Source organism: Manis javanica, chromosome X, assembly GCF_040802235.1.
Source record: "Manis javanica isolate MJ-LG chromosome X, MJ_LKY, whole genome shotgun sequence".
NCBI classification, from domain to species: domain Eukaryota; kingdom Metazoa; phylum Chordata; class Mammalia; order Pholidota; family Manidae; genus Manis; species Manis javanica.
The window spans coordinates 125,897,503-125,913,590 of NC_133174.1; the positions used below are offsets into that span (position 1 = coordinate 125,897,503).

The window sequence follows — 16,088 nt, forward strand, 5'->3', positions numbered from 1 at the left end:
TTTTTTTCAGTACTGTGCCACATTTAAGGACAAGTACAGAAACCCACAGAGCTTTAAAATTTAACACCCACCACCAATATTACCTGTCTCAGCCTATAAATCACCTATTAGCCAGATTAGTATTTTACTGTGCGAGAAGTCATAGAATGAATATGCATCATAAAATGTTGGGTAAACTCACTCATTTGGAAACTGATGCACATTATTTTTATGCCTCACTACAACAAATTAAGTGATACAACCTACTTTCTAAGTGCAAATACTAACACTTTCAGTATTTCTACCCTATGCCTGTTACCTGAAGTATCTTTTCCAGGGACTGATAATGAAGCAGCACTTTTGCTCCTCGCTATTGAAGCTTTTGTGGGGACGAGCAGGCGAGTGATTAAATTATTCTCCCGAAGACTGGTATGCGGGTAACGAGCTGCATGAGGAGAAATGGAAAGGATTCAATTTAAGGTCTCACAAATACAAAGCAAGAAAGAGCAGTGGGAATGGCTACAAATGGACTTTCCCAGCTTTAAAAGTAGGGGCAATGAGAGCAACACATCCCTAACAGGCCTGAGTGCTGCCGTGTTGAGGAAGCCCCTGAGCAAAGGCGCAAAGGCCCCAGCATGCCCTAATACTCCCAAGGGAAGGAATCTAGGAAATTCATCCAACAGAACTATGCCCAGGGTACAGTGTCTCTCTGCAGGAACTCACAAATGGAGAAAAAAGTTGGATATGACAAAAGAGCTTTGGCATCGTTTCCTACAGCTACTTGCCACTGACAGTCATACTGGTCAAGTTCATTGCCAAAAGCTCCAAGGGCTGCCTGAATTCTGCTGTTAAAAGTGAATCTTGTTAAATATCTTGGCCCAATAAATTTTTATGTTCATAAAGATCGCTATGACAATGGCACGTTACAATAGGATTTGACCTGAGTCAATTAAGTGGAAAGTATTCTGTAAGTGGATGGTTATGAAACAAAAAGCAACACTCATGTTTGACAGGGAAAAGTTACAGGGGAAGGTGTTTGAAAGAAGCTATTATAAATAAAGTACTTCATCAATAAACATGCACAAGCGGTAGATGTGGGTGACGCTATACATAAAGTAACAGAGCAGATCTTAAGTTCAAAATGTGGCCAGTAATTTAGAACTTCTAAATGCAAACTAATGAAATATTTGAAGGGAATCATGTCCTCCAGTACAAATCTATCTACACCAACATTCTGTGACCTAGTTCTTCAGCTTCATTATAGACCTCTTGTTCAGATGATAGCAGAATTTTATGTTTCATTTAAAGACAGACTCTTTTGGCTTCAGCCAAATAAGCATGGTACCAAAGTGGCACCATTTTTTAGCTAAAGGTAAGATATTTTCACTCCCAATTTTAGAAATGATTTTTCAAGCAACTGAATGTTGATATAAATATATCTCTTAAACCACTATTTAAGATTGGTACTTAGAAATAACTAACCAGCTGGTTTTTCTTCTATTTGTTCTGTTTCTGTAGATGAATGCAGTTTGCTACACCTTCTATTCAAAGATGAGCTTCTCCTTTCTGTTTTTTCTGGAAATCAAGGGCAAAGGAATATTATCTTTTACAATTGCTTAAATATATATTTCAGGAATGAGCCACTCCTTATTTCAAATGCTTTTAATCTTCTCTACTCTTGCTTATAAGAATTTAGATTTCAAATATTATCCAGAGTTTCTACATCCCCAAACTTAAAATTAGTTTACTCTTTATCTGAAATAAAATTTAGAAAACATTTAAGAATTAGGAGGAACATGTCTGATACTATATAACAGCATCAAAGTTCCCAAATTAGAAACAAACAACCTTTCATTTTAGATGAAATCCATTACATCTATTACTAAAGTAGTTTATACTTTAGGTATAACTAGTATTTTTTGGAGACAAAAATGATCATTAACATTTGGTATGGATATCACAATTTTAGCAACCTAAACAGTTTATAAAGGAAAAGTCTGTTGTGTGGACACTTTTCCATTTTACTGAAATACTCTGGAGCTCAGAATACTGAGGAGTGTCTGTTTAAAGAGTAACTGCTCTTTTGGGGACCTATAATGTGTAATACAGTACCATTTGAAAATTTTTGAATTATAATGTAATTGAGCAACATGAACCACAGAGGTATAATCAAGTCAATCACGATTAAGTCACACATCCTTTATTATCACACTGCAAGAAATGACAAGACAGCCTGAATAGTTTCATGAGTTAACAGTGAGCAGAAGAAAAACAGACTATTTGAATCAGCCAGAATTTAAAATGGGGCTATTTAAAATATTACAGGTTAGATTATGAACTTCATTTGAATTTGAAATGTTCATCTGTCTGGATTGAACAGGTTTCATTTCAATTTGAAGGGATTTTACAAAGGTAAGCCACTGCCAATATTGATTTTATTTTCCTTGGAATCATTAATTACAACATTCATCATTTCAGAGAGTACAACATACTATACCTTTAAGCAAGTCATTTCCCCAAGTTTCTCCCACACATACCTCCTTCTATTAAAAACTAGTAAAGAAATCATTTAAAAAGTTACTTGGAATTGTTCCTTCAGTGTGATTTAACTAATTATTACCTTGAAAGTCATCACCTGGCCCTTCTCTTTACGTCTCATTAATTAGGGCAAGTAGATACATTAATGAAAGCACAGTAGTAGTGTTTGCTCATTATATTAAAAAGATAATGTCTGTGGAAGAATTCTTTGCTAATTCCTCAAAGTAATTAGTTAGTAATATATAGTCAATGCTTGTGAAACAAGATATATTAAAATGGAAGTATATAAACATGACTTTGCAATGAATATTATCTAATTTTTCTAAAGGATTGAGTTGGTAAATAATTTATTTTATGACAGACAAGGTGCTAGAGAAAATCTTCCCACATTAATCTATGAATGAACCCCGGCTATCCATGAAAGTGCTTTGGGGAAGCATATTAAGGGCAGAATGGCAAGTGATCAACTTCTGTTAGCCCATTACAAGAGAAAACGTGATGCACCCAGACTGACAATGAAAGGCCTCTCAAGCTCATCTTTGGAAATTATAAGCCCTAAAAGTACAGATAACATAACTTAACTATGAACAAAACAAAAACCCTTTTCAACATATTAAAACCATAATATACAGACAAAAATGGAACTCTTTCCCAAGTTAACCACTGCTATAATTAATTATAGTTTACGTGAGATCCACAATCTTTTGCTGTACTGGAACTTCACAGCAATTGGCATTGTTCAAAACAATGTCAAAGCACCCAGTAACACAAAAGAAACATTTTTTTAATTCAAACTGTAATTATGCTTTTCAATTCACAAGGCGTTAAAGGGGTATTTCTTCTTTCCTAATGGCTGAGTTTGAGGGAATGATGTGGACTATCTTGCCATGTCTTCTCCCTGCCAAGTTCACTTCTATTTCCTCCTCTGGAAAGAAATAGGATTTTTTTTTGATTGATGGGTATATGGTTGTCTAATCCGTTTCAATTATCAATGAGAAGCATCATGTGCTACAAGCCAGAAATGGTCATTGACACATGTGCAGGTAAATATCTTTTTTATAAAGGACTCTAATTAGAAGGGTAAACACTAGGAGCAAAAGCTTTCTGAAGTATCTATACTCGAAGCAGAAAACTTCGTATATTTTAAAGAACACTGCACTATCACTCTGGAGAGCTGTAAAGTGGAGCTTCACGGTATTTCTCTCATAAATACTGCTATCACTATTTGCTTTGGGGGATAACACGGACTTGTTGGTGAAATGTACAATTTAAATATCATGATCCAGCTATCAAATGACCAAAATGTAAACCATAAAAAAGCACAGTAGAGTAGAAATCACTGAATTTCTTGAGGTCTTAACCATAAAACTAGGAAGGTAATTATACTTGCTTGTAAACTTTACAAGGTTGTTCTAAATAACAAATATATGTTGAGCAGATCAACCTGTTCCCTGCTATATATACGCTATTATTTTTCTTAAATGAGGTAATATTCATGAAAACAATGGAAACTGAATGACTAATCTAACTAGTTCATAGAAAAAAGTGTCATTTATAGGTTAGAGAGAATATGAATTAATTTTAAAGTAAGTTACTGTGCCACTTAATGGCAATATCTTTTGGTCAAAGCATGTTTCAGTTTGGGCTGTCAGTCCAACAAACCATCTGATATGATTAATACACAAATCACAAAAAAAAGGATTTATGTTGATGAAAACAGAAAATAATGATCATTTCTATCTACTATAGTTATGTGCTGCTCTTTTAAAATATATCTAAATGTTCCACAATCTAAAGAAATAAGTGGTACTGTAAAAATACATACAAAGATTTTTTTCATTAGTGTGAAATTCAGTAGAATCCATAAAATAACTACTTACTGTTGGCAATGGAATTTTGGAGACCTGTAGATGACACAGACATTTGTTTGTGTCTGCCAGAAGTCTCTTGTTCAAGTTTTTCAGTAGATATAGAACGCTTATTGGCTGAGAAAAAATACAGTATTTACTGTACTTACATTTAAAGAAAGCTTCATTAGCTGAAATGTAATGGGTTAGTGATATAGTTCTATGCAGCATAAACATGCATCGATTAGGTACACAATGTTTACTGACAGTCATTCCCTGCAAACTATATAAATTTACTAATGTTTTATGCAATTGTATAGAATTATGTCCATATAGAGGAAAATGTATAGTACATCAATAATAGACAGGGAAGACATTTTTTAAATATGCATTGGATTAAGCTGTGTAAAGCTTATTAATTAATTATTAATCATTTTTATACTGATAAGTTTAAATGGTAAGATTTTGGATATACTGAATAAAATAAAATCATATTAACATTTCATCTGTTTCTTTTGTAATCGCACATGACATAAATATAAATTTATTGTGCAAGCTAAACAGTACAGGGACAATGTTTTCATTTAGAATACAGAGCTCAAATTCTTGTTTTAAGTGCAATCTTATAGCAATAGCCAATATTTAAGTATGAACATGAATGAATTTAAAGTTTAACAGTTGTATTAATTACCAGTTTTACTCTCCAAATTTACTGTCGTTGAGCCTTCCCATGACCATCTTTTTTGACGATGATCAACACGGTTGCTCCGTTCCAATGAACGGTAAAGAACAGCTGTGAATCTCTCCTATTTAAAATAAATGTCAACAAATGTTTACATACTCACTACATTGATTAGTATAATTTTGATCTGTGGGTTATAAAACAGCTTCATCACCAAATTTTTGCATATCAGATAAAAGTTAAAAATAATGAGAGACATGTCTCAGGTACTGATCAGTACTAGTGCTTCTCCTGAATAAACAGGCCTTAATCTCATGGATCCGAATCTAGGAACTGACTCTGCTTCCTACTTTGCTTATATCATCAGGGAATTTAGAACCAAATTTGTTAGCCTATTTCTAGCAACTGTACAAAAACTGAGCGGTACACTTTTGTGTATGCTCATCAGACCTTATGCTTTATTGTTTTCCTACTTTCATGTTCCCCTCTGGCTTGATTCTCTCAACCATTTATTTTACCATCTGATTGTAGTATGTATTTTTTTAAATATACCTTCAATTCTTTGTAGACTGAGGCAGGAAGAAAACCAACTAATATGCACAAAGTGCCATCTATGCCAGAAGCATCTCTCATACCCACATTTGTAACATCTTAAATTCTGGTGTTAACTAAGAAACTTTTTAAGAAGATAACCTATGTGTTTGTCTTGACCTCAACTTCAGTTTAATCTGCTCAGGAGAACAGCGATACAAATGTAAATGCACAGTGTGGCAGAACAACTCTACTGCCAGAAGTGAGGGGCACAGTTTTCTCTTCCCAGAGATTTCTTCCCCCTGTGCTGTAACAGACCATGGGCTATACTCAGGCAAGCATATCAACTTCAGAGCCGAAAGGTTTTTCTCTCCCTCCCTGACAACAATTGTTTCAGAGCAACATCACCCTTATGATGCCCCCACCATTTGTCTAAGGGCAATGATAACCCTCAAGGAAAATGGAGAGTTGCCCATATCCTCTGAAACTGTAATTTCTCAAATAAAGTGTTATCTCATGGCAATATTTTAAAATTATATTTTCTAACAGAAAGTAAGCTGTTCTAAATCAGAAACCCAGGAAGTACAATAAAGACTAAAAACAGATTAATGCTGTATTGTGAAAACATTTGTGATTCACAGGAATTTTCTCTCCTGCATCGTGGCTTGCGTGTATCTCCCACCCACACTCGCCCCTCCTCAGCACCACCAAGACTGGGTTTCTTCCCATGGCCCACACTCGGGTGCCCACTCTAGCTCTCCTGGGCTGATTCTCTCTTGCCCTTTCTCCTTATCTTTCTGCCTCTTCTCCCGCCATGTTTCTGGCCTCCTTTCTGTCTCACTGTTACTTTGTTATATTTCTCTTCTTTGTGTTCTCTCCCTCAGCTCCCTCTTTCTCTAATATGGTGGTTTTTTCTCAGTCCCTGGGACTGCCTCCCTCCTCCAGGGACTCTCCCCTGCTCTGCACACAGCTTTCCATTTTATTTTCTTTGGTTCTCTTAATTTATTCTCAATCTCTCTCTCTCTCTGGCCTTCATTCTCTCTACTACAGACAAGTAAATAGAGATGTCTCACAGAGGAAGACAGAGAGTGGCAGAAATTCTGAATGGAAGTCCATCAAACACTGGAATGTGGAAAAAGAACATAACCACAGAAAGAGAAAAAGGTTCAGAAAGACTGAGAGACAAAGGGGTAGTGGACCACAGATGGGGAAGAAATGGCAGGAGAACAGTCCTAGAATAAGGAAGCTCCCCAGATGGGGGAGGGGGAGGGGTGCGGCCTGTGCAAGGGCAGCAGCATACACAGGTAAGGGGGAAGTGAGCACCGCAGCAGGGGAGGGCTCACGGGAGAGGTGGAACCAAAGAGAAATGGAAAGAAAAACACGTGTAAAAATTAGAGCAACACAAAAAGAGAAGGAGCTACAAACACAAATACTGACAACAGGCAGAAAGTTTAAAGATGGCGAGAGAAACAGAAGTTAACACAGAGAAAGCAGAAAGGAAAGTGAAGCACCTCAGGTAGAAACAGAAGGCCAGAGTCAGTCAGAGAACCAGAAGGCAAGCTTACTTAGGGGCACCGGGGTCACTGGAATAAAGAAAAAGAGACCGACGGCAAGAGAGAGAACAGTGTCAAAGAGAACTTGCTAGATTCACAAGGAGTCAAGGATACCCCGAGTGAAGTAGTGAAATGACCTACAGGAGAAAAACCTGGTGTCAGAGAGAATCAGAAGACAGAATGAGACAGGTAGCCAGGTGCCCAAGTATAAACAATAAAAGACAGATTGACTCAAGAGGGACAGAAGGGGAAAAGAGAGAGCCTAACAAAGGCAGTGGCTCCTACCGACAAAGTGCCAAACACACCAAAAGAGAGTCCAGAGAGGAAAAGAGCAGTAGGGCCACAAAACAGGAAGAAGAGGCATATGAGGAACAAGAGGGAGACCGTGAGTGCACACAAGAGGGAGCCAGGGGCACAGGAAGGGCACGTGAGCGCTCTGTGCAAAGAGTGGGCGGGGAGAAGCCAGGCGGCAGGACGGACCTATCCCCGGCTGGCCGGGCAGGGGGTCTGTGAGCACAGGGTCTGTGAGCACTGGACAGCGGGGCGAAACCAAATGCTATTTGGTGTGAGGCAGAGAAGGGCTAAGAACCAAGTATTCCAGCCCCAGGCACCACAATGTAACATCACACAGCAGGCTAGAAAATGACGTACCCTTTCTTCCCGTAATTTCTGTTTTCTTTTCTCTTCTGCAGATATTCTCCGCTGTTCATCCTTTTCTTTTTGTTCTTTTAGCTTTCGTTGTTTTTCTTCCATCTGTTTTTCAAACTGGATCTTGGACTTTCTTTCTTTTTCAAGTAGTTGTATTTCTTTATTAGCTGAAATATCCCAAATACATTTTCAAAGTGTAAGAGCCAAGAAAATATGTATGTTTTCCACATTATACACAGAGAAGGATAAAGTTAATATTATCTCATTCATTTTCTTAAAAAGAACACTTGTTCTAATAACTAAAGACTGGGTCAGCGGACAGCAAGGGCCACTAAAGAATCACCGTCACTGGGGCTCATGTAACTTGAGAACTGAATTGGCGTAGGTGACTCACACCCTGTCTAAACTAAAATTCCAAATTAAGAAATATTTTCTTTCATGTGATATTTCTGCTGATTTGAGCTGAACTCAACCCTCACCAGATTAACATGCTGTATGTTAAAATAAGAATTTTTAAAAACACATGGCCAGAATATGGGGTTTCTTTTTTTCCCTTCCACTAGGAAACTTCCTTCAAAGGCCTCGTCTATGAAGACCATATTAAGCCTGCTAGTTTGATGTTCACAGATTTAATCACATACCACATTATTGAACAGCATTAAGTTTTCCTACATTCAAATTTCTCCTCCGTGCAGTTGTCAAATACGCTCCTAAAGTGTTACAGGAATAAACAGCTCCTCCCCAAAACAAAGATGACTGATATACATTTGAATGAAGTCCAGCACTAGTTTTGTTGTTAGATTTGGAAGACCAGAGGAGAAAAAATACACAGTTGAAAAAGCATTCTCTCAAGGTGTAGAAAGAGCATTCTTTTAGATCCCGATACAAAATCACACTTGAGAAGCATAGCCATCAGTGAAAGCTGCATCTATGCTAGGATTAGTAGCAACTTCTTCATTTTTAGAATCATTCTCACTGAAATCCCATTCTGCTTGTTTCTATAAACGTTGATATTTTCAGAAAGTTAAAGCTAACAGAAACTAGTACTTTAAAAAGTAAACAGTAAATATTTTTCATGGGCTTTCTTTGTCTAATTTAGCAAAAGCACTTAATCCAGTATAATACATACCATAAAAAATATAATCTATCATATGAACAGATTAGTAAAAATAAGTAAAACCACTTTGGAAATTATATAACGTCAACATAAAATTAATTCGTTTTGATTTTTTTAAATGTTTAAAATATACCATCTTGTTGTCTCTTTCTCTCTTCCCTGCGCTCCTTGGCTAATCTTTGTTTTACATCACTTTTAAGCATAGATCCATCTATTACTAAAAAAAAAAAAAGAATATAGTTAGACATTAATAGGATATCAAACTGTCATGATATAACACTGAGATCTACCAAAGCATTTTAGAAACTGTACCTGGTTTAAATGCTGATCTTATATTTGAGGATTGGGGTGGAAGACAGCGACTGCTACTCTGATTGCGTCTTTCTTCAGCAATGGCATGAGCAGCAGCAACTAGAATAAAGAGAGAGAAAACAAAGGGATTAGACATTAAGAATACAAACAGCTAGTGGGGAGAAGCAGCAAAGCAAGCCAATAATATTTGATGATAAAGGAGAGCATGTCCTATAAGGCAAAATTATGACAGATTAACCTGCATCAACAACAAAGACATACTGAATACCTATGATGTCCAACAATAACTTAACAAAGAATTTTAAGTGTTTTCTGTGGATGTGCCAGTGTATCTGTGGACATAAAGAGAGAACTCTTAGTGGCAATAACAGCACAAACTTGTGGATGAGCAGGAGCTAGTGATTAGTAACTTGCAAAAAAGCCTCAGACATGACATTACACCAAGTACTAGAAAAACTGAGCTGGCAAGGAATTGGAAAAACTGTTTCACCATAAATTGGGAATTTAGAAAATATTTGGAGTTTATGGATCTGAATTTAGAAGTGAAAGTATCAACAGTGAGACGCTCAGAGATTGGGCCCAGTATTAAGAGTTTATTGGTAAGCCACCTAGGTTGGGAACTTACTACCCAGCACTCACACCAGGGCCACCTAAATTCCTTTAAAAAAATTAGCAATGCCTGCCCCTACTCACCCCCACCCTCTGGGGTTTCGGCCAAGGCCTTTGCAGTTGCTAAAAGCTCTATTTTGATGCACAGTGAAGGAGAATCACCCAAGGAACTTCCAAGGAAATAGTATTATTCTAGGTAGAAAAATGTCAGGCAAACAAATATAAATTTACACATCTTGTGTAAACAGGCAGAAAAGTGGTAAATACCCTTCAATAGGGTAAAATATAAGATTGGGGGACACAATTTGTGGGAAAGGAAGAAAAACTAAAATTCCAGGATGATACAGAAACAAGTCATTATAGGTTATTATAGTTTATTATAGTTATTATGGATTCCCTGAACCCTTTACTGCTATGTATGGCTGTATCTAAAATGTCCCACAGTACTGGGCATCTTCAGGAAAGCTCTGAATATTAACACTGAAAACTCCCCTGCATGGTGTAAAGGCACAGGAAATATGACCCTGAGATTCAGCGTACTGTATGTGGGCCAAGGGCCAGCTGCCCCCAAATGTGCCACTTTGCCATGCAGATTATTTGGAGGGGAAAACAAACAAGGCCCCAAAGACTCAGGAAGAAACTCTGACCTTCCCCCTAAGGGCCTAAAAGAACTTAGAGGACCTGCTCCAAGAAGAGAGCGATCACCCGAGATAACTATAGTATAGTATGAACTAGGGGAGGTAGACAGGGAGGAACGTTGAAAAATCTTTCAAAATCCCTCTCAGCGTCCCATTGTTTCTGCAAGGCCCAAAACATTTGTTTGCCAAATACTGACTCTCTTCATCTTCCTGTGAATCTCTTTCCTTCCCTTTGCCTTATTTCAGGACGCCAGACAAACCTCATTTTCCCTGACTGCTTTCGGATTCTCATGTCTGTGTCAATGCCCCATACCTAGGAAATTCAATCTGATTTTTCTCCTGTTAAGCTGTCTCATGTCAACCTGATTCTTAGACCAGCTGCAAGAACCTTTATGGGTAGAGGAAAAATTTTCCTCAACAATACAATTTTGGTCTCTATATATCAAGAAAACCGTAAGAGTTGAAGGTAGGCAGTTAAAAGAATTAAGGGAACAGAGTGGCTGTCACTGCCCTTATAGAATGAATGGACTCCAAGATGACAAGTTCCCACTGAGGAAAGATACCTACCTGGGCACCATGACACAGAGTAACCTTGAAAGTGAAGTCACAATTGCTGCCATAGGGATCACTATTTCAAATGGGGAGAAGGATTTTTTGTTTTAACCCAAGACCTAACAGCTCAGATAATCCATGACTTAGCTAAATCTGAAGGTTAGACTCTATTCAGCTTCCTTAATTCAATGACTGGCAATTTTGTGAACCAGTTATCCTCGAAATTTCAGTACTACCGTATTAAGAAAAATTCTTAAATAGAGTCTATAAATTCATTAAGCCCTCCTACATCACACACCCCACCCTGCCACTTACAACAGTTCTGTAAGCAGAGAAAAACAAGTTGTTTTTGCACATTCCGTTTTCCTGCGAAGAAGTCCTCTAAGTCCATAATTTTGGCACAGTTTAACTGACCATAAGGACAGTTTCTCTCAAAATGTGTAATTTTACCAGATTTAAAGATCTTATTAAACAAAAATAACTTTAACAGTAGGTGGGGTGGCAATAATGAACCAAATAGTAGTAAAAAGGTTAATGTGGTAATAATATCAAATCAGACTTTTAGACCTTTATATCGAAATTCCTACTGGCAAGAAAATCATTCACCAAAAGGACCGGCTCTAAAAATTATTTAGAATGCCCAGACAATAGGAGAAAGCCTTTGTCTGGACTTAACAGAATGAATATTCATTCAACTCCTCTGAATGAGGGAAATTACTTACCACTCATTTTAAACTAACAGTAAGATGCAGTAAGTATATTATAGTAAAGTTAAAAGTTACCTTTTGCCTGGAATGTAAATAAGAAAATGCATAGAGTTTATGAATCAATCTTTATTTATGGTACTATCCTAAAAATTGCCATAGCAAATAATGTATATCACTTCACCACTTACAAAGTTCTTTTCATTTGTATGACTTTATTTAATTCTCATAACAATCCCACAAAGTGAATATTACTACTCCCCTACCAGCCCCCCCACCCTTTTTTAACAGATGATAAAACTTAAGCTAAAGATAACCTTCCCAGATCACACAGGTAGAAAGTGGTAAAGGCAGAACTTGATTCAAATGTAGGTTAAGAAGCAACTTTACTTTGAAATATTATATAACTGTCAAGGACCAGACTGTACAAAACCCACATTAACCTTTCTGTAACTTAGATCAGTATTCCCACTTCAGCTTTTTCTAAGGTCACTTCTGTTTAAAATATCACAAAGAATGAATTAAGATCTAAATGTTAATTCAATAAATGAAATACATGGGTTGTGCTTTTAAATGCACTTTGAAAATACAGCAGTGTAAAGATTTTAAAATAAAGAATTTACCATTAATTTTTAAAGAAAGCACTTTATGCTGTGGCTAAAGGCCTAAATTTAGAGAAAACTTGTTAAAGACATTACAGGAAGAAAGCCACTCTCCTCCTATGAAGGATAACGTACAAACTCCGTCACCCTGACAATCTGGCCTAATGAAAGCCTCAATGACATGAACAAAAAAAACGCCGCTAGGATGCCAAAGTAGAAAAATGCTTTACACTTACTAGATTTTTAAAGATGTCACTGAAATGTTGCAATCCCCTTTGGACATAAAGCACTGCAGCGCATTACTGACTTCAGTATTAGTGGAAGATTCCTGCTCCTCTCCAGGGCCCACACCCCCCTTCCTCAACACATACACACTCTGTGTCACTAGACCGCTGTTCTACTAGGGCAAGCTAAACTAGAGAAAGGAAGAACACTTCTCCATGACAACTAGGTCAAGAATGGTAATAAGATGCCAATGATAAATACTCATCCCAATACTTCTTCAGCAAGTCTATATTGTCTGCCACAGCTGTTGCTCTTGAAGTCACTCAGAATTCAACATAAAATCTGTAGCCTCACCTCTCCATGACCTTTTCTTCCCAAAGATCCTTTCTTCCATAGTCATGAGAAATATTACATCACGTAATGTAGTATTTCTATTAGGTAGCAAAGGGCACAGAATGCAAAAAATGATTGAAAGGGTTTTTTTCTTATCATTATTATAGAAAGGACTATCTATGGTTGTGGCAGAGAACCATCATACTGAGAAACTACTTGTTACAGATAAACAAATTCCTTTGCTACTCAACTGTTATTTGGGTAACAATAAAAAGAAGGAATTGTCAAAGTCCTATCTTGAGCTCCTGCTGGATGTAGTTTGCAAAGTGCCCGCTGGGGGGTCTAGCAGCAGATTCTTCCAGGAGCCTGACCCTTCCCACAGCTGTGGGCTGGATCTACCCTCATTCAAAGCTGAGCAATTGGGAGCACTGCGATCCCCAGCAGATCCAGTCCACTCATACCAGGCATCTCTCTTCATGGTCCTAGACAGCTTTGCACATCATCAGGCCAGGGAAAAGGTGAGAAAGTATTAAGAAAAAAATAAGAAACCAAAGAAATCTTCTAAAATAAGGCAGATTCAAAGAGTTTTGCCTAAAATAGCAACAAAGTCACAGACAGAGCTGAGAGAGATTTCTAGAAGACCTCTACTTCCAATCCAAAAACAGCATGTCTTGAAGACAATTAGAGACAGTTTCCTACCATTCAGAGCTGTCTACAATAGTATGGCTGCCTGGAAAAATATTCAGCTCTCCATTAGTATACACATTCAAGTTGGAAAAGCTGCCCAGGGTTTTATAGCAGGGACTCTGGATGCTGGACTTGATAACCTTAAGGTTTCTGCAGTCCAAAATTCTGTGACGATCTGACTCTCACTTAGTAGCTTTTTCTGCATTTGTAGAAAGCATTCTTTTAATAATTTATTCTAAACTGAGCAATCATGTGCAAATTTAAAACAATAACGTGGCAAAGTTTCTTATGCTCATCTGGTTGAAATGTTCATACAAATTTTTACTTTAAAACAATTGTGTATAAAAAAATAGAACACATGTGCTTTGTTGAAGTAAGTGTATTTTTTGGAATGCTATACTCAGCGCAGTGCTGTGCACAGAAAACTCAATACAGGTACACGATAAATATACACAGACTGCACAATGTGCCTAAAGTTGTTTGTTTAGGATCATGTTTTAACTCTTGCAGCCAGGCTCCCAGAAGGCAATGAAAATGACCAGATTAACACATTTAGTGCTACCCGCTGTTTTTTGGAAAACAGAATAAAAAGAAACAAATGCCACAAAGTGGCAAAACATTTGACTCCTTGTCCCCTTCAGGAAAATGCTGAGACCATGAGAGCAGTTTTAGTCAAGATGGTGCTCTGTGACAGTCTAAAGTGATGTTTCTAATACTGTGAATTCAAGTAACTCTGCTATACACAATTTTAAACTACTTTCCCACATTGAATATACAAATGCTTGGGGGAGGGGGGTCATCCAGGTACTGGTTAATTTAAATCACTTAAACCGTTGTCACAGAGCCTTAGGTGTCGAAAAGCAACAAAACAATCTGAATTTACTGCCAACTCTTTCTCTGGGTGAACCAAAATAGAGACAGAAGGAAAAGAGTTTTTCTCCCCATGGGGCAATAAAGTGTATTTGCTTCTGACACGTTCTTTAGGGAGATGATTCAAAGTGCTCTTAAACCTTTCGATCGCAGGAGATCCTAGATTAATTTTTCAGCTGCAAAGGGAAAAATCCCTAAGGATTTTAGTAAAATCTGTATGATTTTATTTAAGCTCACATAGGAGGATGCTTGCCTGAGAACTGGCTAAAAGCAACCTCCTACAAGCAAGAAATACTATCTCCCTCGGCTAGTGGAGCAGTCTCCTGGGCTAAGCAACGCGCTGCCAAATTTTATAAAATTAACGATTTTAGGGGGAAAAAACCTTTTTGACGATGGGACTTCGGAGAAACCACTGAAAGTGCTGATTGATTCCTTTTCAGTTCAGCCTAGGGTCTGCAAGATGTGCCACGGAAGGTGACATCTTGGCGAAGTCATGTGCCACACTAGGCAAATCAGGAGGAGCGGAGAGGAAAGTTGCATCCGAACTCTCAAAGCAAGACTCCCAGGGCTTCGTCCTCACGGGACCTAGGCTAGGAGGGTGCGGGAGGTATGCCCTCGGGACAGGCAAATACTGCTATCGTGGGAGAGGTTAAAGGGCGAACGCCCCGTGCAGAAGGAAAACTCCCAACTATCGGTGTCTGGAAGGGCCCAAGAAAAGGGCCCCGGCGCCCGCACAGCCTCGGCAGCGGCGCGTCGGTTCCGGCGGTTGCGCGAGCGTCCGCCACCCACCAACTGCAGGCGGAGCTCGGGACGGTCCGCGGGATGCCGGGTTCCAGCCTCCTCCGCCCCGACAGCGCCCGTTAGCTCCCTCGCGCCCCGCCCGCGGGGCCGGCCGATGGCAGTTAGGCGGTTGGCGGCGCTGGCCGGCTGTTTCCCCTCCTGTCCCCGTCCGCCAGCGGCTCCCCGTTCCAGCCCGGGGGTTCCAGCGCGGGTGAGGGGACGACCGGACAGCGCGGGGCAACTGCCAGGGAAAGTTTCTGCCATGCGGTGCGCCGCTCCAACCGTCCCTGGGTTCGCCGGAACCCCGCCTCCCGCACGGGCCCGAATCCCCCCCGGGAGCCGCCGGCCCGCTCACCCATCTGTTCCCGCAGCCCTCTCAGGGATGTGCTACCGCTGGCGCCGGGACGGTCCGCCATCTTCCGAGTAGCAGAGCCGGGAGCCGAGGCTGCCGCTGGAGCCCCAGTGCGCACGCTCCGGCGGGGCGGCCGCTTCGGGCGTGGCCGCAGATCCGGGGGGGCGGGGCGCGACGAGGCGGAGCCCGAAAGCCCCTGTCCGTTGGGACGCTGCACACTGGGCAGTGCTCTCTACGCAGCACGTCGTGACCCGCTGGGCAGGGAACGCCTTGTCTAGAGAAACTCTCTCCTAAGTTCTGTGCTGCCCTGGCACCCTCACTCGGGGGTTCAGCCAGCCATCACCTGGCTTGGCCTTCCAGCATCCCTTGTCACCTTTCATTACTTCTACCTAGCAATGCAATAACATTCCTTCCTTCCTTCATTCGTTCACTTAGGAAGCATTTACCGAATGCCTCCTAGATGCGCTTCTGTCATGAGTTTGCTAATTTTTGAAACACTACAGAAAGACCCAAGTTGGGGAAAGAGTCC

The 16,088-nt window shown here is 39.5% G+C and overlaps 1 protein-coding gene across 4 annotated transcripts in view; it reads right to left on the minus strand.

The window, feature by feature from the left end:
- Positions 1–15,702, minus strand: part of MAP7D3 (MAP7 domain containing 3) — a 29,543-nt gene extending 13,841 nt beyond the window's left edge. For all 4 annotated transcript variants that reach the window (XM_017659080.3, XM_037016930.2, XM_017659084.3 and 1 more), the window contains exons 1-8: positions 15,563–15,702; positions 9,208–9,306; positions 9,029–9,112; positions 7,782–7,945; positions 5,056–5,170; positions 4,398–4,502; positions 1,462–1,554; positions 299–424 (exon numbers count right to left, since the gene is read on the minus strand). In XM_017659080.3, coding sequence (XP_017514569.3) covers positions 299–424; positions 1,462–1,554; positions 4,398–4,502; positions 5,056–5,170; positions 7,782–7,945; positions 9,029–9,112; positions 9,208–9,306; positions 15,563–15,623 — 847 coding nt within the window. In that variant the 5' untranslated portion in view covers positions 15,624–15,702. The remainder of the gene's footprint in view (positions 1–298; positions 425–1,461; positions 1,555–4,397; positions 4,503–5,055; positions 5,171–7,781; positions 7,946–9,028; positions 9,113–9,207; positions 9,307–15,562) is intronic.
- Between the last annotated feature and the right edge of the window lie 386 nt (positions 15,703–16,088).